General features: G+C 38.3%; 1 protein-coding gene across 11 annotated transcripts in view; it reads right to left on the bottom strand.

Moving 5' to 3' along the window:
* PCLO (piccolo presynaptic cytomatrix protein) overlaps window positions 1-22,917 on the bottom strand; it is a 378,473-nt gene that overhangs the window by 141,161 nt on the left and 214,395 nt on the right. For all 11 annotated transcript variants that reach the window (XR_011136587.1, XR_011136588.1, XM_068921841.1 and 8 more), the window contains exons 7-9: window positions 20,469-22,677; window positions 15,972-16,108; window positions 8,194-8,275 (exon numbers count right to left, since the gene is read on the bottom strand). Coding sequence is in view for 9 of the 11 variants with exons in the window: in XM_068921841.1 (XP_068777942.1) it covers window positions 8,194-8,275; window positions 15,972-16,108; window positions 20,469-22,677 (2,428 nt within the window). In the remaining 2 variants the exon portion in view is untranslated. The remainder of the gene's footprint in view (window positions 1-8,193; window positions 8,276-15,971; window positions 16,109-20,468; window positions 22,678-22,917) is intronic.

Here is a 22,917-nt window from a genome sequence, read left to right as displayed (position 1 = left end):
TACAAATCTGTTTTTTTTAGTGATGTGTTGATACAGTGCAAATTGCAGTCCTAGGTGAATGTGATGATTTTCCCTATCAGTTATGAAATATCTTAATATCTTGGACCAAAACTTGAAACTCATTTTTTTTAACGATTTTGCAAGTAGAACTGCAGCTTTTGAATCTATCTATATTTTGTTAAAAAATACTGAGTAAAGGCCTGAGGATTTCACATGTTAATTCTCTTCACTACAGATTTGTATGCTGACCTGTTATTACAGCCGTTACATAGTGTCCTGGTATTACAAATTCACACAGATTAATACTATAGAGACAGTTATCATTTTTATTTAGGTAATTAATCAAATAATTTTTATTAAAAAATGTTTAGAGTAGAATCAGTTGTGATATTTGTGCAGGTATGTGTTGACAATGGTTAAATAGAAGCTACTTTACTCTTACCACTTCCTCTGGGACAGGATACCCTGTGGGGAGAATGTAAGCTGCGGGGAAAATCCATTGCTCTCGGTCAATTTTTTGAGGAACCCATAGGAAACATGGTATTGCCTGCACTTAATGCCAGCACAGCCTCTGCAAGCTGGATAATTCCTTTTGAAGGAATATCAGAGGAATGTCTCACCAGAATAGCGCTCCTGTATAATGGAGTCAACTAATACAGTGTTGCATGGATATCTCTGTCATGAATGAAGAAGAATTAGTGGAACTAGAAATTTTAAAATATGCTTCTTCCAAAATAAGAAACACTTGTAACCATTTAAGACCCTGTAAGAAAACTCTATGACTTTTTCTTCTTTTCTCAAAGAGAAAGACAATATCTAGACTTTGGTGTATAATTCTTTCAAAGTCTTATAATATGCATATGAATTAAAAAAAAAAAAAGTGAAAGAATTGCAGTTCCTCTGTTGTTAAACTTTGAATTCACTTTTTACTTGTTGCTTGGAAAAGATGCTAAGCTGGCAACAGCAGAGGAAAAGGCTTATTGCATATTCTCAGAAGATGTATCACAGAGCAGCTACTCAGACTGTTCCACTGGAACGATTATGTGGCCATTTGACAGTTCATTTCTTATAACCATTCAACCTGTGGACAGTGGCTAGCTTTGGGCTAGCTTTGGATTTGGAAATAGGCAACTATCCACTAAAACACATGTTGAGACCTTCAGTTCATTTTACACGCTCTATCCTGAAGACATCAGTCACTGTTTTTTTTCTCTTCCTAAAGAAAAAGCATAGATCTCAAGGGACTTGATAAACCACATCTTATTTGTGCTATATTCATTTGGTTTCTCATATAAAATGAGTAGTTCTCATAACAGCTTGACTATTGAAGAAGAAAAACAGCATATAAATTAAGTACATACTGATTTACTAGTCAATTTGCTATTCAGTGAGATGAACCCCTTAAAGTACAATTTTTATGATAGGGAAAAAGGTAAATTATTTAACTGCATAGCTTATTCCTTTAAATACTGTACTCTTTGTTTCTGAATCTAGAAAAATATATGGCACATTTTTCTGCTCTGCTCTGCTAAAAGAAGCTGATGAATAATAAAGAGAAATTCTCAGTCTTTTCTGAGAAAATGGTATGCTGAATCCACTGAGTACTTGCCTTCCAAGATATCAACAAGCAACACACACACAAAGCTTTTATAGAAACCAAAAAGACAAATTCTACTCTAATATGCAAATTATTGCTTTGTTTGATATATTTTAAACTTTTGCCCCCTTAAATCAGATCTCTTCTAGAAAATTCGGTGGTGTAGTGTCTTGGGGGACTGATTTTTTGGGTAAAAGGGGAGAACTCAAGTAATTTTTTAGGTGCCCATCCTCAGACAGCTTTGGCTTGATCTGCCTTGATTGGCTAACATCAGCTTCTCTGCTTTTCTCGGTGACGAGATTTCTGCAGGAACAAGAACGCTCTCTGGCAAACTGTAGGCTATATAACTAAAATTCCACTCTCCTGCCCTCCCCCCCAGTTCTTTCAAAGAAATGAAGGAGCAAGTACACTTGCCAGCATTGAGTGAATATTACCTGTCAAAAATATTAACATGAAAAGAATCAGAAATAGATAATGAAGAACAGATAATTTACTTGATAAAAGCTGCATTTCAGTTCACTTAGCTTGGTATAGTGATGTGGTACAGTGATGCTGAGAGACAGTCTGAAGCTTGTACTATCTTATCAGCCCATGAGGAACATTTTCATTGCATCAGTGACCTGCAAAATCGGAATGTCTTAACCTTAATCATACTGCAGCTAGATTGCCTTAGAGTGTACACCCAGTACAAAGACCTGTACAAATTTATGACTAGGTAAATAGCGAGTAGAAGACACTCATTCTTAAAAATACTGTAGCACCCTATTCCAGAGAGTACATCCAACTCAAGCAGGCATTTGTCACTTGGTGATGAGGAGCAATGTGGTGCAGGCCTATACACATCTGTTGACTGTTCCACAGCTTCTTCATATGTAAACCTCAGATGCCCGGACTATGTTGCTGGAAGTACTTACATAAAGCACACATAGGCTGGGCTTCATCTCACCTAATTTTAGATCTTTACAAGATAAAAATCTCAGTCTAAGTTAGTCACCTCATGCTCCCTTTATAATACATAGAAGAAAATAGGCATATCCAAAAGATAATTTATTAAAACTATTTCAACATCCAATTAATTGCCCTTTGAGTCAATATGCAAAGAAGGGAGCATGAGGTGTTCATTTTCCTTTGTGAATCTTTAAGATCATTTACGCCTCATCTGTGAAGTGCAACCTTAAACTGACATTTCCCTGGTTCTAACTTTTTTTGACGTCCTTGACAAGTAGTTTGATCAGCGATATGTGTCCCTGAGTGTCTCCTCTTCTAGTTCTTCATGAGAAAGTGCTGACCTACATTAGATACTTATCTCCAAAACAGTGAGATTTCTGTTTTGGCTTCTGTAAAGCTCATTCTTACAAGCCTGATTTCCCCATGGTGTTCCAGGGCAGACTGGGGGTCTGACTTAATTCTAACACTCAGTGTTGTAGTGATCTGCTTCTACATCCTTTTCAGCATGAGACCTATGAAAGCAAATCAGACGTTTATAGCCAGTAGAGACACTGCCCTGTCAATCACCTACATTCATCTTAAAATCTTACTACACCTTCTGCAAGGGATGTTCATACACTGGAAAATACGTAAGCAACTGAGCTGCAACAGCGCTGAGAGTCCATGCAAAGTATTTTAAACACATTCACTACCGCATTTGAAATAACGCTCATTTAGAGAGAAGACACATAAACATGAAATATATGGCCTGTACCTCTACAAAATGTTTCTAACAAATATAAAAATATGCTTGTTTATTTAGAAAGGCTAAATGGCACTAAGTTCTTTATAAGATGACTATTGAGACACAGACACACATTATCTTTCCATCCCTTTATTTCCATCTCTGTCCTCACTAACTGCCTTGTCACAGGAAACCCTGAGGTTGGCTGGCTATAACAGCTTCCCTTTCTGTTTATCGGTTGTTATTTTTGGTGCCAAGTTTCTAACAAAGAGAGAGCGTTTGAAGAAACGATGGTCATTAATTAGGGATTACATCTTTCCCCGGTTGAAAAATGAGGGTTGGAGGAGGGTATTTTTTGTAAAAAGTATTAACTCAGCTTCTCGCAGTAGTAAACCAAAGAAATAGGACAAATAATCCTTTAAGAAAAGAGTATGAGGACAAGGGGTGAGTTAATTTCTCACCCTTAACCTATGACTGCTACTTCACGTTCAACATGGACTGTGACTGTATTTGATGTGCTCTTTCACTGATTAGTAATCAGATATCCACTGTGCGTCAGTATTTTGCTGCAACAACTGAACACGTGGGTAAAACAATCCTAAATATATAGAGTTATTTATTTAGAGACTACAGCTGTGCAGGCTTGACACAAGAAAACTCTTCTAATTCTCTTCATTTCTCCCTGAATAAGTGCACCATGAGCTGGCATGCTGCAGAGGTGTGGTGCAGGGTACAGGAATTAATATCTCCTATGAAGAGTATGAGGCATCTCTGATGTGTGTGTGCTGTTACAGCCACCTTGCCATCTTAGCAGTTTCACTAACATCTCACTGCTAAAGTGAAGATGAGGGACACAGCCTTCAGCTAAGACCTTAATACTCTTCTCTACCCTACTATGCACTTCACAGCCTTTTCTGAATTGCTTCTCTGTCTGCTTCTTTCTCTTGCAGCAGTATGGGAGAGGATATTCCATAACATAGACAGTCTGGCAGCTCACACCGACACTTTGCTTACTGGATACACAAAATATCCTACATTTGGAAAGAGCAGAGTTATTTGTGATTCAGTCCCAAGGGAGGCAAGGCAGCAATAAGAATTACCTTTGACTTAGATGCACTCAATGTTCCTATAGACATACTGAGCTTTATCTACCTTGTTGGATTTTTCTTCTGGCGTGTCTAAACAGCTTTCTGATCAGGAAGAAGAAAACATGCATTTTTCCCTTTGCAACATTTCCTATAGGCATTGCCAAAGTTTTTGTTGCCTTAGATAGCCATGTCCTCCTTTATCAAATATAACTATGCCACGTTAAAAACCAGCAGAGAAAATACTGGCAGAATAAAACAGTGCTTATGCTGGTTGCACTGAAGAATTCAAAAGACACAAGAGATTCTCACTGAAAACAAACAGTGAGTTTCTGGAGCATTAAATATTGTTACATTATCACTCACTGATCTCTGCCATCATTGCTTTGGCACCTGAGCAGAACCTTGATGCCAATTCTATAAAAAAATGTGTGAATTATTAATGAATCTTTGCAGAGAAAACCCTTGGCAACTCCCTCCTATCTATCAGTATTGCTTGAGGATGGCGATGCTGCATATCATGAAAAGAAGAGCTGCGAGTTCTTGATAATGGCATCATGCTAAAGGAAGAAAAGAAGCCTCGAGAGAGGCCAGCTAGCAAGTGCACATTTATTTTTCATTCAGCGCTACTATTCTCCTGCCATCACAATTTTGGCCCAGTTCCTCATTCCTTAAACACCTCATTCACATACTAAAATTGGTGGTAAATACTTTTGTGTGTAAAAGGCCAGATTATGCAGATTATACAAGACTATGCATCAAAGGCATAGTATCTTGGTTTGCAGATATCTTGGAGCCAGTTTTTATTAAGCACAGAAACAAATAAGCAGAATGATTATGCACAAAATATGAATTTTAAAGGAACTGGGACTATTTTTTTGTTAATATTCATAACGTGACATTTTCTGGATGCCCAAACAGGCAGTAGCCTCCACTATGGTGAGTATGTCGCAAGTTGCAAGGAATTTAAATTATAATGGTGATACAAGGATGAAATTCAAGTTTTTCCTATAGTTACAGTTGTGGTACAGCCGGGTATCAGGACTATGCCTGTTCACATGCCCAGCTCACTTAATCATTAAAGCCTGGACTAGCCCAGGAACTTCCTTGCTAGTCTCTGCACATACAAACTGACATGAGCCAAGATGATGGACTGAACTGCTGGGCAGCTTCACAGCAAAGCAGCAACTAACTGTTGCAGGAACGCTCCAAGTGTATCGTTCTGGAGATTTCCCCAGGTAGCTCCTGCTGTGCATAGACCAGCTGAGATATGCTACTTGTATGCTACAGATGCAGATGTGCTGATTAATTGCCTGAGTGGAGAATCTGGCATTCCCACAGATTTCCCCAAGCAGCTCCTGCTGTAAACCTGACCAAACCAAAAAGATAATTTCATATAGTTAGTAGAAACTGTTCTTCCATATGCAGAAATGGCCACATAGGACCATCTTTTGTGCATAGTTAAGGCACTTAGGAGATGTTCTGTACATAGTGTAAGATAATCTAAAAAGATGGATCACACATGCTATATTGGTCACGTAAGACCACAGGCCACCTGGATGGTAAGAATTCAGCTAAACAGCAGTTCAGGGAGTCTCATCTGATACAGCTGAAGACACTGTTGCAGGGATGCTTGCAACAGAGACTCCTGTCACTCCTGGACAGCGACTGACTGTTCTCTTGAGAGATCTGACTCCTCACATGAGCAGTAACTATTTTTTTAATACCATATACTCTTCTGTGTCTGTGCAACAAGTATAAGACAAACACTTAAATTAAATGATTCAACACCTCATTTTGGTACTTTTGATAGGAAAGTGATAGGAGAGGGCTAGAGGGAGAAGGGTTGAGAGGGAAAGGAAGGGGAGAAGGGGGAAACAAGGAGGGAGAAATAGAGTGAAAGAAAGAATGAAGGAAGGGAGGAAGCAAGGAAGGAAAGAAAGGGAGAAAGAAAGAAAAAAGCCAACCAATGAACCATGGCATCTAGATTAATATTCAGTAATCCTACTTGTGTTTCACTGCTGTAGTGATGTAGCTGTGGTGGTATAAAAATATAAACATGTTTAATTTTCCAGTATTTAAGCAACTTTTGTTGTGCAATAGATTTCTAAGTTTGCCTCTGGTTAATAATCATTGTCTGGTTAATAAACTGTTGTTATCAGTTTGCAGATACTGGTTAATTAAAACTGAATTTTTATAAATGCAAATAAAACTCACGCATGTGGCTCCTGGAAAGGCCATTTAGAAAGTTGAGAGCTCAGCAGAAAGCACTGCACTTTTAATGAGACTTTCTATGTATTTTAATCCTCCAAACACTCAGAGAAAGGGAGGGAGAGACACACAGCGTCAAGGAGTTATGGCACCTCAAAGACATACAAGGAGTGAGAGAGAGACAAGAATTCCTTCTGCCTCGGCTCCTCCCTATTGGCAAGCTCTTCCACCTTTGGCTCTTCTCCATTCAATCTGCGCTTGAGCCTTTTTGTACTTGTAAGGAAAGAGACATCATATATAAGCATGTCTCTTCAGCTCTTCCAGGATATATCTGGACTGCAAACCAAAAGTTTGACTGCAGCTTGTAGAGGCATAACAGCTTGCTTACACCAACTAGAACTTAGGTATTGTACAGCATAGGGACAGCAGCAAGGAACTCAGCAGGGGCTATAAAACCCTAGCAGGACCCGGAGGGAATGTTCGGCCCCATGCGATCTCATGCTGAGCACTGCATTAATAAACGGGAAGTCACCATCTACACCTTGGTTTTCCATTCATGCCTTACGAGTTATTTACCCCGGTGCACGGTATGAGTGCCACGGCTGCCAGCAGCATGAGCTAGCAGAAAATTTGGAATAGGCATTTTACATTGCGCAAGTGTAAGTAACTTCTCAACAGGAGAATCGAGCCTTTAGCAACATTAAATTGTGAGCTATAGACATAGCTGTGTGGTTATAATTTCCCTTGTTCGTCAGGAAGAGAGCGGCTCAGATCACAGCGTTACTCATCACCCTGCAGGGCACAAAATCTGCCCTAGGATGTCAAGGCACTCCTGTGGACTGTAAGGGCCTTGGGCAGTAAAGGCTGACAAAACAGGGGGGCTGATTGCTTCTTTCAAACTGTAGCGCGTAGGTGAAGGGTTCTTAGTGCATTCTGAAATCATCAATGGGTGTTATATTGACTAGCAAGAAAAAGAAAAGCTTTGAGTTCCTTATCAATATAGTCTCTTCTAGACATGAGAAAAAGTACAATTCCAAAAGCACAAACAGACCAGTTCTCTCCTTTGCAAGCAGAATCAGACTTACAGGTATATTTGTGTTAGAGTTATGGAAAGGAGACTAAATCTAAACTCTTGTGATAAATCTATCTATGTGAAGATATAACAGAAAAAAAGGGCATTTTATTCCATTAACCACATCTATAGACTTCTACAGAATAGCTCCAGAAGCCAAAGAAAGAACCCAATTCTCAGTTCTGTACATGTTTAATACCTACATAAGCCTACCTAGTTTTCCTAATTCCCTTTTTAAATTTAATAGAAAATTCCTGTATGGATAGTACAGAGTTATATAAAAAGCAACAGCAAAACAGACTGCTGATATGTATAATGAACACAACAGACTTTCCGTCTGTTTTTACTATCTATACAGCTTGTGTATCTTAAACTAATGTTGTGACCTTTTTCTGCACTGCTGCTTTCTGTTATAACCAAATAGCAAGATTTAAAATGACCACTGAATTTCCTGTTGCACATGACATAGGAACTATTTTTAATACTGCAAATCTTTTGCATGATTCATGCTAATCAAATTAATTATTTTGTCTGGTAGAGGATTGCTGTTGTTTACCTGAAACTGTGTGATCCTTTGGATCTCTCAGTAGTTTCAGCCTTGCATGAGGAAAAATGTACTGCAGAGGCTTCCCATTTATCTAAGGAGCACAAAATACATGTGTCACAATAAGATAAAACATCATCAGTTGCAATAATAACTTAAGACAACAAGCAAACACGCAAACAAACAGATTTCATCCAGCGAAATATCACAGCTTCATGATTCAGACATTCACCAAGTTTCAAGGCATATCTGTCAGACTACAAAACCTTTCTGCAGGGAAACGAATATTTGCTTCCATAAAATCAGACTCATTCTGAACATGGTTTTAGTTCTGGTTTTATTTCCTGACAAATGGAACATCGTCACTGCCTTCTGTAGCATCCCTTCATATTAATCCTTTGTCCAAGGATGTACAAGAAGAGAATGAAATTATATATAATTTCTGTAATCACATGAATTACTTTTTATAGTGACCTAAAAAAATAGTGGTTGAATTATGTAAATAGCCATGAGTTAGTTTCAGCAAAAACATATATTCTAATATGCCTCTTTTCATCAAATTGTAAAGGCTTTTTTGAAGACCCAGCCTAGAACATTTAGGACTATACTTGATAGGAACATGTGCAACATTTGCTCAGGCTGATACTGGACAATGTCAAAGCGGAAAGCTCCTATCTCCACAACGTGCACTGAAAAAATAATCTTTCAGCTAGGAAAATTACATCTGCCCTATGAAATGGGCACTGAAGAGGCCATGTACTGACCACATGTAATGACCCATTTGTCAGAGATGATCGCTGCATGCCCACACTAAAATGCCTTCGTAGAGGGTTACAAAACTAACACAGCTCACACATATCACACACTTTCTGTCGTTGGTTTTTGTCTTTCAGAAATAAAGAAGAACCCATAACCTCTCTGCCTCTGCCGGGTTAGTGCCAAGCCCGAGCCAATATACTCTGACTGAGAGAAGAGAGCTTGACGGTATGGGACTGTGCAGCTCAGACCCGGGACTGTGCAGCTCAGACCCATGGGGGAATTCAAGGAGCCAACGGGACAATATTAATCAGCATGGATATGCAGCAGCCTGAGTATATCAGCAGCCTGCTGCCAATTGTCTATTACTGTTATTTAAATAGCATTTCAGGGGATTAAACTCCTTCTGAACTAAGTACTTCAAAATCAGTCTCTGCCTACAGAGTTTATGGTGTTAGCAGAGAGCACAAACAAAGAACGGGAGGGGAGACAGAGAAGTCAAGTGACTTGCTTAGCTCAGTTCCAGGGTGAGCAAAAGAGTTTATCTGTCTTTCCTTATAAACCAGTTTCAGTGGATGATGTTGCACCTAGAAAGCTGAAAACCTCCCGTAACACAGTAATGGTAGTATTGGCCATAATTAATCTTAGACAAAAAAGACACCATGGATGTGGCAGTGAACAAAAGTACTCCAGAATAAATCAGAACTTGAAAGCAGGAAGGCTTGATGAGTTAACATGGAATATTGCCAAGACACAGGGTCCAGTACTACCAGAAGTGCATAAAGTGCCATGAGACTTCTATGCCTATAAAGGGTTAGGGACATTGTTATGTTTTTAATGACACTATTAAAAATTCAGTAAGTGGAATTTAACAGTAAAATTAACCTATTTGTCACATGTAGATTATACAAAATTGTAAAAAGTAATAAAATTCTAAGGAAGCCATATAAACATATTGGACCAGATCCTTAACTGGGATCCATTTCAGTGGAAGCAATTCAATTTAACTGAGGTACGTCACAGCTCATAAACTTCAATTCACAATTTGTTTTTATTATTCTATCTTATCTTTCTTTAGCAAGATTGCTTTTTTGAATAAATAATAATCCGAGAATATTCAACACCATGAAGTATATAATTTGCTGACAAATATAATATAATATAAACAAATATAAACAAATATAATTTGCCGAAAATAGTCTCCTACTTTAGTCTATTAGTTTCTCATTACTTTCTCTTCCAGAATTTTATGATAAGTATAAATCTTGGTGATTCATAAAGTTATGAACAAAAGCATTAAAGCTTATTAGCATTCAGGATGCCATTTTTTTTTTATTGTAAGTGGGAATCAGTACTTAAATTGAATATGACACTAGACATTTACCTTCAGAACAATATGTGTCTGAAAGTGGCAGAAAAATAAATCGGAAAGAGCAATGGTTGCTGCAAATAGATTGTGCAAGTAAGAACAGCGATGTTGTTTTTGATGTTTTACTTTAAACAATACTGACCATATTTACTTGAAAGCTACTTACATATTTGAAACAGTGAAGAGCACAAATCATTCAGAGTTTCCACTTGTTCACATCTTCTTTCTCTATTTTTCACTAAAGGTGAATTGCCCTCACCTGCATGCATGCCAAGGGGCCCTTCAATCTGACAATTCCCTCAGTTACCCCAGTGAAAATACAGAGGGACTCCACTGAAGTCATAAAACCACAAGAGTGTAAATCAGGGCTCTGACGCCGAAGGCCTTCATCTTCAAGGATGCAGGAACGGAGAAGATGCCATTCCCCACGCCTAGATTTAGGTCTCAGGGCTGAAGTGCCCCGAAACTTTGTTGGTTAGCTACAAACCCCACAGACTTCTAATATCTGTCCTTGCCATGGAAATCCTTTCGTCGTCTTTCTGGGAGCATCTCGTACGCTTTATTAATGACTCTTGCAGTTCAGTGCTGACAACACCCTCTTCTGATTACATACATATCTTAGCTCTCCAGTGTATGTTCCCTCCTAAAGTGGTGTTTCAGGCTGACATGGGACTCAGGTCACATTTTTTGGCACATTACTCAGCGGGCCCCTGGGGGTTTTGCGTTACAGTGAGTTAAGTGAAAGTTCAAGTATGAAGTGTTTCCTCTAGGAACTTAAGCTCCTGTCATAAGTTTCATTTTATTACTCAGCTTAAAGCTCTTCTGAAGAATGGCGTGAATGGCAAATAAATTTGCTGGGGTTTTCTGCTATTACATAAAATCAGTTTAAATACTCCTTTTTTTTCCTCTTGTTGTCTTTACACTTTTTGTCTGATAAAGAAATTCCATAGATTGCCACATGTAAAAGCATTCTCTCAGGTAAAGAGGACAACCAAGAAAAGCAGAACTCCTCAGTGCGCTTTACTTAAGTACATAGACTACAAAGCATAAATTGCAATTCTGCTTTTAGTATTCCAGGCAAAGTGCAGAACAAACTGGGCTTTGGACCAGGCCAACACAGCCACAGTAAGCCCTGCTTTTAAATGATGCTGCACCTCTCCTTCCACCAGGGCCTGATAATGTGAATCTCAGTAGTTATCCCTGGCTGTAGTCCTTTAGGAAATAAGGAAGATCTTCAACAGAAATTTTACCAGAACTAGGTGTCCAGGACAAAGACGATGGGTCCTCAGGGTGATGGGGTAGGGAGCATCTTGCCTAATTTCAGAATACCACAGGTTCTCTGGCAGGAGCGCAGGAGCCCTGTGGAAGCCGGCACTGGGGACGGCGACAGGTAAGGTAATCCTGTCCCTTTGAACAGCAACGTTTCCTCTGCGTGGAGCAAGAATGTCAAGTTCTCTAGAAATCCTAAACGTGGAGAGTTCTCACTATTTATAGATCCCTGATGATGTGGGTGTTTTGCAGATAAAAGTATATGAGAAAAAATTAACACACGCACACAATGTTCCTGTCCATTAGCGCAAGCCAGAGTAAGTGCCCAGTGCTTCTGCGTTGAGCTCAGTGCTGGACTCTGATTTTCCATGTAGAAGTCATTCTGCCATGCAGTGAACTAAATATTGCTGGGTGACTAAAAGCATGAGTAACCGCTTGCTACATTCCATAGGAAAAAAGTCTCTTGACTTATAGTGAGGGGGTTGCTAACAATATACTCAGAACAGATTAGACATTGAAAATTTACAATTTTACAATTACACTAAATTTAGAAGTGCCCTATTTGTCATCATTTTTCCAGAGAATGTGAAAAATGAAATGCTCCCCTCAACCCCCAAAAAGGCTCCAAAGAAACAGTTTGCTACAAATTTAATGAAATCTCCTGGGGAATTTGAAAACCATCACAACTAGGCAGTATGGAACTATCAAGTGTGGAAGAAAAGGTTGCAGGTAGCCTTTTACATCACTTTCACAGATAGCATTTTCCCATTTTAAGCCCATTGTGCGCCTTATGGCCTCCATTTTTTCATCCTTTTTTTAAATAAGCAAAAGCGTTCTTAAAAGGGCTTGACTTAAATGTTGTTTCAAGGGAACCAGTACGGACCCATAAGCCAAGATAAGCATGTACTTTCCTAAGGGCCTGAAGGAACAGAGAATTAACATTTGAAAGGTTTCATCTCTAGAGCCCTAGCCTTCTCTTTTTGTGCTTAATCGTTCCTAAAATGAACTATAAGGACAATATATTGCTATTAATGATGCACTTTGGGATTTTATAATTCATTTAGGACTTAAAAAGGCCACTTTTGATCATTGAAAATTGTGTATTTAAAATTCCTCACTGAGTGGCTACTTATCTTCCATTAATACACTCCCATTGTCCATCTCCTTGTCATGACCTGTGACTCCCATGGCTCCTCCTCCTACTGTTCCTTCACATCCTGTTTGAAACAGGCAATTTATTTCAGGGTATACAAATAATTTTCACAGAAAAATAATCATAAAAAGAATCTTGCTCCCTGGAAATTTGAAGAAGCTGTTGGTCAACTGGCAGCGACTAATTAAACTGTTGGGGTCAGTGGGGATCAGTGAGAGAAGTCAAGGGGCTGCAATAGACTGTGTGCTGATTAGGTTCAAACCACGTTTCCCCTTCCCAGGCGAGCAGTTCAGAATCACTGTTAAGATCCTAAACCGCAGTGCAATTTAACTTGATTTAAGAATAGCACCACAGAAGTTGCTATAGAAACAAATATATTTTAATATTAACAGTACAATATGGGAGCTTAATTTGCTGGGCTATAAGAAATCCATGGAACCGTGGAAGTTCAGCGTTGTCATTCTGCTGCGCACGACTCTCACTTCAAAAGCACAGGGTTCTGCTCTATGTATGAGCTTTAATTACATATGCTTTGTGGGACATAACTGAATGGTTTTTATTTTTTATAGTAGGGAAGATGAAATTTCACATGTGAAACTGTTCTGGAATATAAATATGGCAGCGGTTAGTGAAATAGTTACATTTTTTAAAGAGAAGAAAATACAAATAGGAAATTTATGGTGGGTAAATGAATTTGGGAACTTTGACATATGACAAGCAGATTAATGCTGCTGATGCAAACACTTCCCTCTGCAGCTGATTTGCGCTCAGCATGGAAAACTCAAGGAGTTGTAATGGCTTAATTACTGTACTAACGAGAAACCTGTCATCCTAACTGATTTCTGGAGAGCCTCTGTGACAAGGAAAGCTCCAGGTGATGCTAGGCTTGTTCAGATGGTCAGGATAAGGAATGATTTATCATTTTTGGCTCCAAAATACATCGTACCTGAACACTACAGCCCTCTGTGCACAACTGCGCTTGTAGATATAGTAGTCAGACAGCATAGGACATTGAGTTCTGTTATTTTATCATTGTAGAAGAGACAGGACTGAAAAAGCCTTTAGGGACTGTTTACTTTGGCTGAACAAATTCATTGACCTGAAAATTGCTTAGTTTTCAAATGCATGTTAAAAAATACAGATGTTAATACTGATTGATTTACTTCTACTGTTCACTATTTTACTGTGGCAATTCAATATGAAACTAATGATTGAAACTTTTTAAAATGAGTATGACCCTTGTTATTGTATCTTAAAGCAATTTCATTTCTGGACGTGTGTGAGAATTAAAATTTTAAGTTATTATCTCAAATAAATGTACACAGAAGATATTTAGCACACATGAGCTCTATGCAACATTTTAACAAGGCAGATGATGCAAAGTTGGTGAGAGTTGGTGTTTTTCTCTTCTGCAGACACTTTGAAATGATTTTGCATCAGTGCGTGAATGACAGTAAACTAAACTGGATTGAAACAGATGAAGAGGAAACTGCTATAAAACTTCTTCTTCCAAATAAATTTTATTCTGCTCTAGCTTTAAGTTTTGGCTCGCAAAACTTACACTAGTAAAGGCACCACGTAGAACTACTCTAAACATGTTCATTCTTCCAATTTCCATCCTCAATTTTACAAAACCTTAAAAATTGCCTTTGGTAAATGAGGTATCTCTATTTCCATCTACACATGGGAATATCACAGTAGATCAGGAGGTAAAAGTATTTTCCTTCTGGAAAAAAATCCAAGAAAATAAAAACTCTCAGCCCCCTTAACTTTCCTCCCCAAAAATCTGATCAACATCTTTCAACCAGTCCTAGCGTAGTGCTATTTAAATGACAGAAAAAAATCCAATGATCTGACATGTATTACTATTAGTAAGATTCCACGGAACTATTTCCAAAGGTAAAAGCTATGGCGTTTTACAAGTTATATATCTCTTTGATCACCTCCACCTCACAGAGCTCAATATGCTACTAACTCTTTTCTTGGAGAAACTTTATTATCAACGTAAAATACTTAATTTTACATCATGATGTTGCAGTGGTCAAATATTTATTTTTAGAATAATATATTTTTCTCTTGAGGATTAAAGTGCTCAGACAGGCAAGTATTTTGTAATATTGCATATATTAGTAATATTAAGAGCTCTGAAGGCTCTAAAACAGTCTTTGTCCTGCAATAAAACTGATTTGTATTGTAAATTATTTGAGTAGCTTCCTGTAAGACTACCTGATATCTTGTAAAGCCCTCTTTCCCAACAAGAAAGGGGTAGGGACAGTACAACCTAGGCTGTGTAAATCCCAATACATGTTAAACGAGTCATAGGCAAAAGAGAAAAAAATAAAAGTAAATAATAGCTTATACTATAAGACATGGATAGTTACTTCATAAAACCTACATTCTACTGCCAAACGTCAGTGAAAATGCTCACCAGCTAAAAAGTTTCTAAGGCTACATGACAGTAGGATATTGCTGCTTGGATGTGATCTGAGGAATTAACACGAGCACGTTAAGCTATTAAGCAGTACAAAAGGGCCATGTCATACCTGCTACTGCTCCCATTACATCACACAGAAGTAGAATATAATCTGAATCAATCAGTAAAAATGATAGCTCAAAAGGAAGTGAAGCACTTAAAAATATCGTATGAAATATATGAACTTCATTAATACAAAGAGGATATATGGTTGTATACTAAGGTGAATTAGATGTCAAAGTTACAAGCTTGGAAATGGAATAATGTATTTTTCTTTCTCACTGCTATAAATTAAACAAATTCTTAGACCATCGTAGTCTTGCTGATGTATTCGGTAATTGACCACAGAGCGTTGGGATTATTCGGACTAACAGTGGGAACCAGTGTCAGTAGTATAAGAGCAACTGTTCCTTAAACTATTAAAAGAAGAGGCTTGAATTTGGATGGGATAAAGCTGATAAAGTAAAATGGGAACATACTGTATCTTTTTTAAATAGGAATATCTAATTCATATATAGTACTGGTCAGTGGATTAATTCCTTTCAGATATGTTTCATAAATTAAAAGACAACTTGCAAAATTAATACTAAAATGTACAGAAAATAAGTGAAGTTATCTGAAGGTCATCATCAAGTACTGATGACAAATGCAGGTTGCACAGCACTTCAGCTAAATTTACCTGGAATTTGAATAATCTCATATTCCCTACACTATCAGACAGTATCATGATCAAACTCTCAGACATTCATAAAACTGCAGGCACAGCTTACTTGGTCTTGGTGTTGACTTGGCGGCCGAGAGTGGGATAACTTCTCTGGCAGCTTTCTGTCGAGGCCGTGTCCATTCTCCAAACGAGAATCCCTGGGCTTGTCAAACCAATCTGTTTCTTCACGACGGAGGTGATACGCTTTGAAAACCAAGGACAGGTCAAATGTTCTGATCCAGTGCTGGGCAAAGGGCAGTAATGTGCATTGCGCATAGCAAACATGCATAGTGGTTATTAATCGGCCATGCAGCTAAAGCAAAGTTACAGGCAAGACCGGAGACATTGAACTCAGGCATAATTTAGCTATAAGTGACAAAGCAGAGTGAGAAGATTCTGTCCAAGTGGATATTAAACTATGGATATTAAATAACAGGAGAAGCCCGCTGCTTAATGCTACAATCATTTCCTTCCTTCTGGTAGCTCAGAAGTACACTGCTGATGTCACACACTTCTGAAATGTCTGATGAAAAATCAGTAAAAGTAGATATATTTTAGTAGGCTAGAAGAAAAACCCACAAACGCTAACCCCCCAAATAAACTCCTAAACTTATGAATCACATATTTCTGAAAACATTTTGGAGATCTCTAGAACTACTTATATGAAAACTGAGTCTGGTTTATGAAATGAAGAAATGAAGCAAAACTGATCTACATTCTTTGTACTCCTAAGTAGAAATACTGCAGGTGTTCTCATTTTGAACTCCAGTCACTGATTTTGCAGTATGCACTTTCTTTGTGCATGGAAAGTTAACCAGAATGGTCTTCATGCAATAACTTCAGAGACTTAATTTTCTTGTATTTGCAATAATTTTACACTGGTGCAAAATCTATTGTGCTAGACACTCTTGTGGGATGAAATAACACAGTTTCATTGTAATCAGTTTGGTAAATACATCGCTTTATGCCTACCGAATATTGGGTCAACTGACACAGATTTCGTTCTATTGCGATTAGAATCAGCTCTTATGTGTTCAACAATATTTGCACTATGGGACACAGAGATTTTCCTCTATATGGCCCATCACTGAAAAGTAATATGCAGCTAATTAGAATACTATTGAAAGTTTGAATTCTGTGTTTAGCAAGTGAGATAAATTTAAAATTAAAAGAAAGTATTTGTTTCAGCAAAAACACCTGAAAATTGCAAACCTAAAATAAGGTCAATTGTTGCTCTAATAACAGCAGTGAATTCAATTGTTCCATGACACAGAAGAGATTTTTAAAGTGCAAACTGGTAGGATACATAATTTTGTCTAGTCATTCGTTAAAGTGAACATGATTTAATTGGTTTAACAAATGACTAGAAAAAAGCTGTATGGAAAAGTTGATTTTTTTCATGTCCATTTCACTAACTTTCTCTAAAATATGACTAATATATATGCATGACTTTTTAAAAAGAATATTGTCTATGTGGTAAGAAGCCATCACATATTACAGTCCGCTTTTGGACAAATCTTAATCTTGGTCCAGATGTTATGCAGTCTATCCCTTCCTACGTGTACACAAATTAAATCTAACACAAAATGGTTTGAAAACATTATTTAGACCAGCACAGAAGAAGCAAAAGAAACTTTATTAAAAGTTGAATCTTCTCCGACTAGTACTTACAGTTACTGATCAACTGCTCTTTATAAACTGTTACGATCTAACAGGCAAACCCTTTATGTTTTGCACATTCGTGCTAACTGACTGACCGCCTGCATGTACCAGGCTGTTTCATAACTCATCCCAGCAGAACTTCTGATTGAGGCTTACATTAAGAACCTAAGGTATTCTCCTGATCCCAGGTACTAATACTGACTGCGATAATCTGTGTCCTTGGATGAAGAGGAGAAAATATGAAATTTAGTGTCTTCCTGTCTCATCTGAGACAACTTTTGCTGCATTTCTGGTTCCGAAAAGCTAGCACATGTGTACAATTCCGTATCGCAGGTCAGACCAGCCTACATTTTTTGTCAAAACTAGGATGAATCTATGTATTTCTTATGAAATAAAAAGAAAGTATGCATGTATGTGTATACAGGCACACACCACACACATATGTACATACACAGAATTGGTTTTGGCTTGATTTCTTGCGACTTGTTTTAGATGGAACCTGAGAACACTCAAGATGAAGCACTGATGGTTGTAGAGGCTATGACCTTGTTTCTAAATCTAACCAATGCAGCGAATTATTCCCTCTGTAAAAACTCCCACTGAAGTGCATAAGGTCTCATGCTGTTAACAGCACACACTTGAAAAAGGTGACACTGGACTCCAGGTTGCAGAGCTCAGTAAAGATCAGAGAACCAATAGTTGTCTGTGAACCTAGTTCTGTCTTCTCCATATCGTCTTGTTAGGCAATTGTGGACAGGAATAAGAGCTCCCCTTCACCCTCTCTTCTCCAGGCTGAACAAACTCGGTTCTCCCAGCACCATGATGGAGTAGATCATCTGCTCCAGCTCCCGACCATCTTGGTGGACCTCTGCCAGAGTCACTCAAGTACCTCAATGTCTTTCCTCTACTGGCAAGACTAAAACTAGACATAGGACTATCAGTTCTCACGAGTGCCAAATTGGTAAATAAAAAAAAAAAAAAAAGAAAAAGCTTGAAAAATTTGGAAAAAATATTATTAAAAGGGAAATCACTGGTGTTCAGGGGCATGTCAATCAAATCAAGACTCTGTGAATTGAGTGGGAATACTTTTGAATGAGTGTATCTAATCAGACAATAGTTCAAAAACAAAATACGTGCAACCAAACAAGTAATATATATACCTTATATAAATATATAACAGAAAAATAAAGCACTGTAGAGCAGAAATGTAAAATCCTATGAGCTGTTTGTAAATATGTGGTAAAATAGAACCAAATAGGCTTTTTGTATTTTGGGGTCCAGGTTGATTCTTCTTAGTTTTCAGGAGGAATATCCCGTGTCTTCACAACGTAACCCTGTAACGACCCTTAAAGTACATAAGTCAGGTCTAGACAGGACAACACCTACTTAAAAAACAAAAGAATGATACCAGTTAGAACCCAGGGGCCCCTTAAACTGCCATCTCAATTAGAGGACTCTGCGTGCTAAGAATTTAAGAAGAACAGTAAAAACACTTAAACTTGTGATAAAAATTAAAAAAGCTGACGATCCTGAAATTCCTCTGAAGTACACACTTCATGAACGGATTGTAAACATCGAAGAAATACGAAAAGGACTTACAGAACAAAACCTCATAATATATTGCAGTATCAGGAAAGTAAATAGGTTTCATTTTCTAACCCACATGAAAGACTCAGCTTACGTAAAAAAGAAATAATGCAATAATGTTGATGTTAATGTAAACCTGAAAAATAAACCATACTACTTCATAATCATGCAAATATGTCTTTTGAGACAATCATTGCCATTTACAGACAATATAGCGCATGCAAAGTCTCTTTTATTGTGCAGTAAATACACATAAGAAAGAGTGAAGGAAGCACATACAATTTGAACATATTAATTTCATTTTCTTTCAAACCGTCTTTAAACAATTTAGAATATATTAACTCTGAACTGAGTCAAACAAACTGGTACATAATTAACATAAGCTTTATCATTCTGCTGTACTTATTAGAAGAAACATTTTTTAATTGCACCATTTATAATACATCAGAAAGGTTCCTTTCATGAACCTAAGTGAGATAAACTCTTGTGCTTATTTGGCAGAGGTACTGTACGGGGTGCACGTAAAACCAGCTATGTTGCATAATCCACCAGCAGAAGTAGTATACTTTATGCAAGTTTATTGAAGGATGAGGTTGTCTCGCACCATCCAAATGACAATTTATCTTACATCATCACAATTCTGAATGCACAGAAGTCCACGTGACAGGATGCTTTTAACAAACTATATGTAGAATGTTATTTTGCTATCATGTTAAACTCTAAATGGTTCTAACATACAATATGTACTTAATGAACATACTATTTCCATACAAACATAGCTCTAAAGTGGTGCATCAGGAGACGGAATTATCAGTTCTTAAATTCTATAATGACATTTCATGCAAATAAAATTTAGTACTAGAGTTTTTTGGAGGATTTGGGAATTATTTTCCAAATCCCAACAAAAACTATTGCAAATGAGTTCAACGACTCACAGTCACTGGAGAATGCTCCACACAGAGACTGATGGAGGGATGGCAGGACATGTATTATACATGGAATAGTCTCTATAGCATCTTTAAAAAAGTAGACACCAACAAATAAAAAGAAATGCACAAGCAAACAAAAAGGAAAGCAAATCAACAACAATACAGGGAGCATGCTAGAGTAGCTGAACACCATCCAGACAATTGCTGTTAGAATTAAATAAAAAATATCAAAAAACAAATCAAATACCAAAATGGTAGATACACATAAGATGCACCAAGAAACAGAAAGAAGAACAAGTCTTTGTAGTATGATAAAAATTAGACACATGCATAGAAATGAGGATTTGTGTTGTGATAGTAAGATATCAGTCTGAGGCCTAATTTACCTTCACTGTCTGACATGGCATGCTGGAAGTCATCCATGATGAAGGCTATATCTCGATCATAGCCTCGAGTCCGTGACTCTTCCCTCATATGTTGCTGGACCTCTGGTAATGAATGGCTTGATCCAAACTGGTCCCTGGTATCTGCAGATATTGGTGGCAAGGGTCCAGCCGCTGCTCTTGCCATTCCCATTGGCTGACCAACGGGACTTAGTGGGCTCTCTTCCTCCGAGTTCTGTGCTACTATCGGGATCCTTCCCCTGCTTTGGCTAATAGGTAGACTGGTAGGTTTAGTTCTTCCAGAAGGTGCTGCATGACTAAAGGAAACATCTAAGGGTTCAGCTTCTTGGGCTTTCAGTCTTAAAGAAGAGCTGGAAGAATCCCTTTTTAATGATAAATCAAGTCCATAAACTGAGGATGGTCTGGATGAGGGCCTAGATCTACTACCACTGCTATAAGACTTATCAGCTTCATCTTGCAATGTGGATCTCATTGTTGGACCCAGGGCAGTCCCAAGGCTTGCTCCAATGGATGAAGTCAGTGTTGGCCCCATGTATTTCTGTTGGTCGGTGATATTTTTTCTAAGGCCAAAAGTGATATCATCCTGAAGAAGCCTTGCCCTAGTAGTAATTCCACCAAGTGATGAAGTGCTAGAAGTCATATAGCTTGAATAATCAGGCTCAAGGTCTCTGCTTTCTTGGATAGGTGAAAACTTAGTTAGTTTGGGGTCTATCAAAGCTTTCTTGTGCTTTGACTGCTTCTGGTAAAGGAGGGCTGCTGGGAGCTGCTTAGCAGCCTGTTTCTCTAGGGTAAGCCTACCTATGCTATATTTCTCAGATTTGGGAAAATGCCTGTAGCTGCTATCTGCATGGTAATACTGTGACAGGCCAGCAAGGTGATCAAGACTTTCTGCACCTCTACGAAACTCTTGCTTTATCTGATGTTTGAGAAGTTTGAGCTCATAAGGGTCCTCCATTGGGTCTTCATCAGCTTTAACATAGGAATGTAATCTAGAAGAAGTCTGCAGTGGTGCTAGGAAGTCTGACACTTCTTGTGCTCTCCTGGCCTCTGTCGTGCGAAGCAGTCGATCTGTTTTGGTCAGATCTTTTTCATGGAGACTAAAAGTGGAACCGAGCGCTCCTGTTCCTTTAGTAAGTTCTCCTATATCATCAATCAGTACATAATTTCGTGGTGTATGGTGGTGGTCTATATCTGCATAGAATGAATCTGCAGATATGCTTGATATTGGACTGCTTGCCATGCTGTTTCTTTCATCTAGTCCCATCCGTAAGTCCAAGGTAGTGTATTTACTGCCCAGCTGGGAAACTGCATAATTATTGTCAGTTGAAACTGGAGCTATCATGAGAGGCTGATTTCGAATCACATCATAGTTTGTGGTTATCTTAGGCTCCAAATATAACGTAGTTTGCCTTGGCTTTGGCTGTATCACCATCATCTGTGATGGGAGTTGATATGATGGCTGTTGAGTTGGTGGAGGTTGAGCCTGTGGAGTAAACGACATAGTAGCTCCTGTTTGGAAAGCTGTCTGAGTTTGATAAGGTGAAACCTGCTGGTGATATAAAGGCTGTTGTTGTTGGTAATGGGATTGTTGTGTAAACTGAGTTGGTGCTTGAGTAGGCAGGGCAGGAGATGAATACTGATACTGAGTATATGGACTTGTAGCAGGGGCAAACTGTGTTTCTGGCTGGGTTTGTGGTGGCATAAATTGATTAAATTCTGTTTGGGGTGCAGTACGTGGTCTTTCCAAACCATGCTGAGTTTCTATTCTGGTTGATCTGGCATTATTAACTTCACTGTCTGACATATAGTCACGTTCTTCTGCTACCCCTTGGAGATAGGCACGCTCTCTCTTTTCTCTTTCTTTTAATAAGGCTTCTTTCCTCCTATTGATGCCCATTTCCAAGTATCTCAGTTTGGCATCTATTTCTTTTTCCTCCTCATCTAGCTCTGCTTGCTTCTTCCTAAGCTTGGCTGATTCCCGTTCGACCAAATCCAGTTCCCTGTCTATATCTTGAAGAATTTTGGCTCTGGCCATAGTGTTGGTCCGACAAATCCTTCTGCGTGAAACTGACCCCACAGAGGTATAGGGCGACTGAGTTCCTGCTGTTGCTTCCTCTGGAGGTGGGTTGGGCAGAGTCCTCTTCACCTTCTTCTGAGTGCCTGACGGAGTTATGCTTGAAGAACTTTTTGTCTGAAATAAAAGAAGTAAGACTGAATCACTATCCTGGAGGCTTGTTCTCTAATAAATCACAAGCTGTTTACAAGTTTCTCATGGTATGGATTTATATCTTAACCACATACTTTCTCTGATGCAGAGGAGGCTTGAGGTATCTGTGAATAAGCAGCAGTAAATGGCATGAAGAAAATGCTGCAGTCTATTAAAGGTCAGGAAGATAAGTTATCATCTGATCCAAAACAGAAGAGGCACTGA

This window comes from Struthio camelus, chromosome 1 (genome assembly GCF_040807025.1).
Source record: "Struthio camelus isolate bStrCam1 chromosome 1, bStrCam1.hap1, whole genome shotgun sequence".
Taxonomy (NCBI): Eukaryota; Metazoa; Chordata; class Aves; order Struthioniformes; family Struthionidae; genus Struthio; species Struthio camelus.
This window is presented reverse-complemented; position numbering and strand designations above follow the sequence as displayed.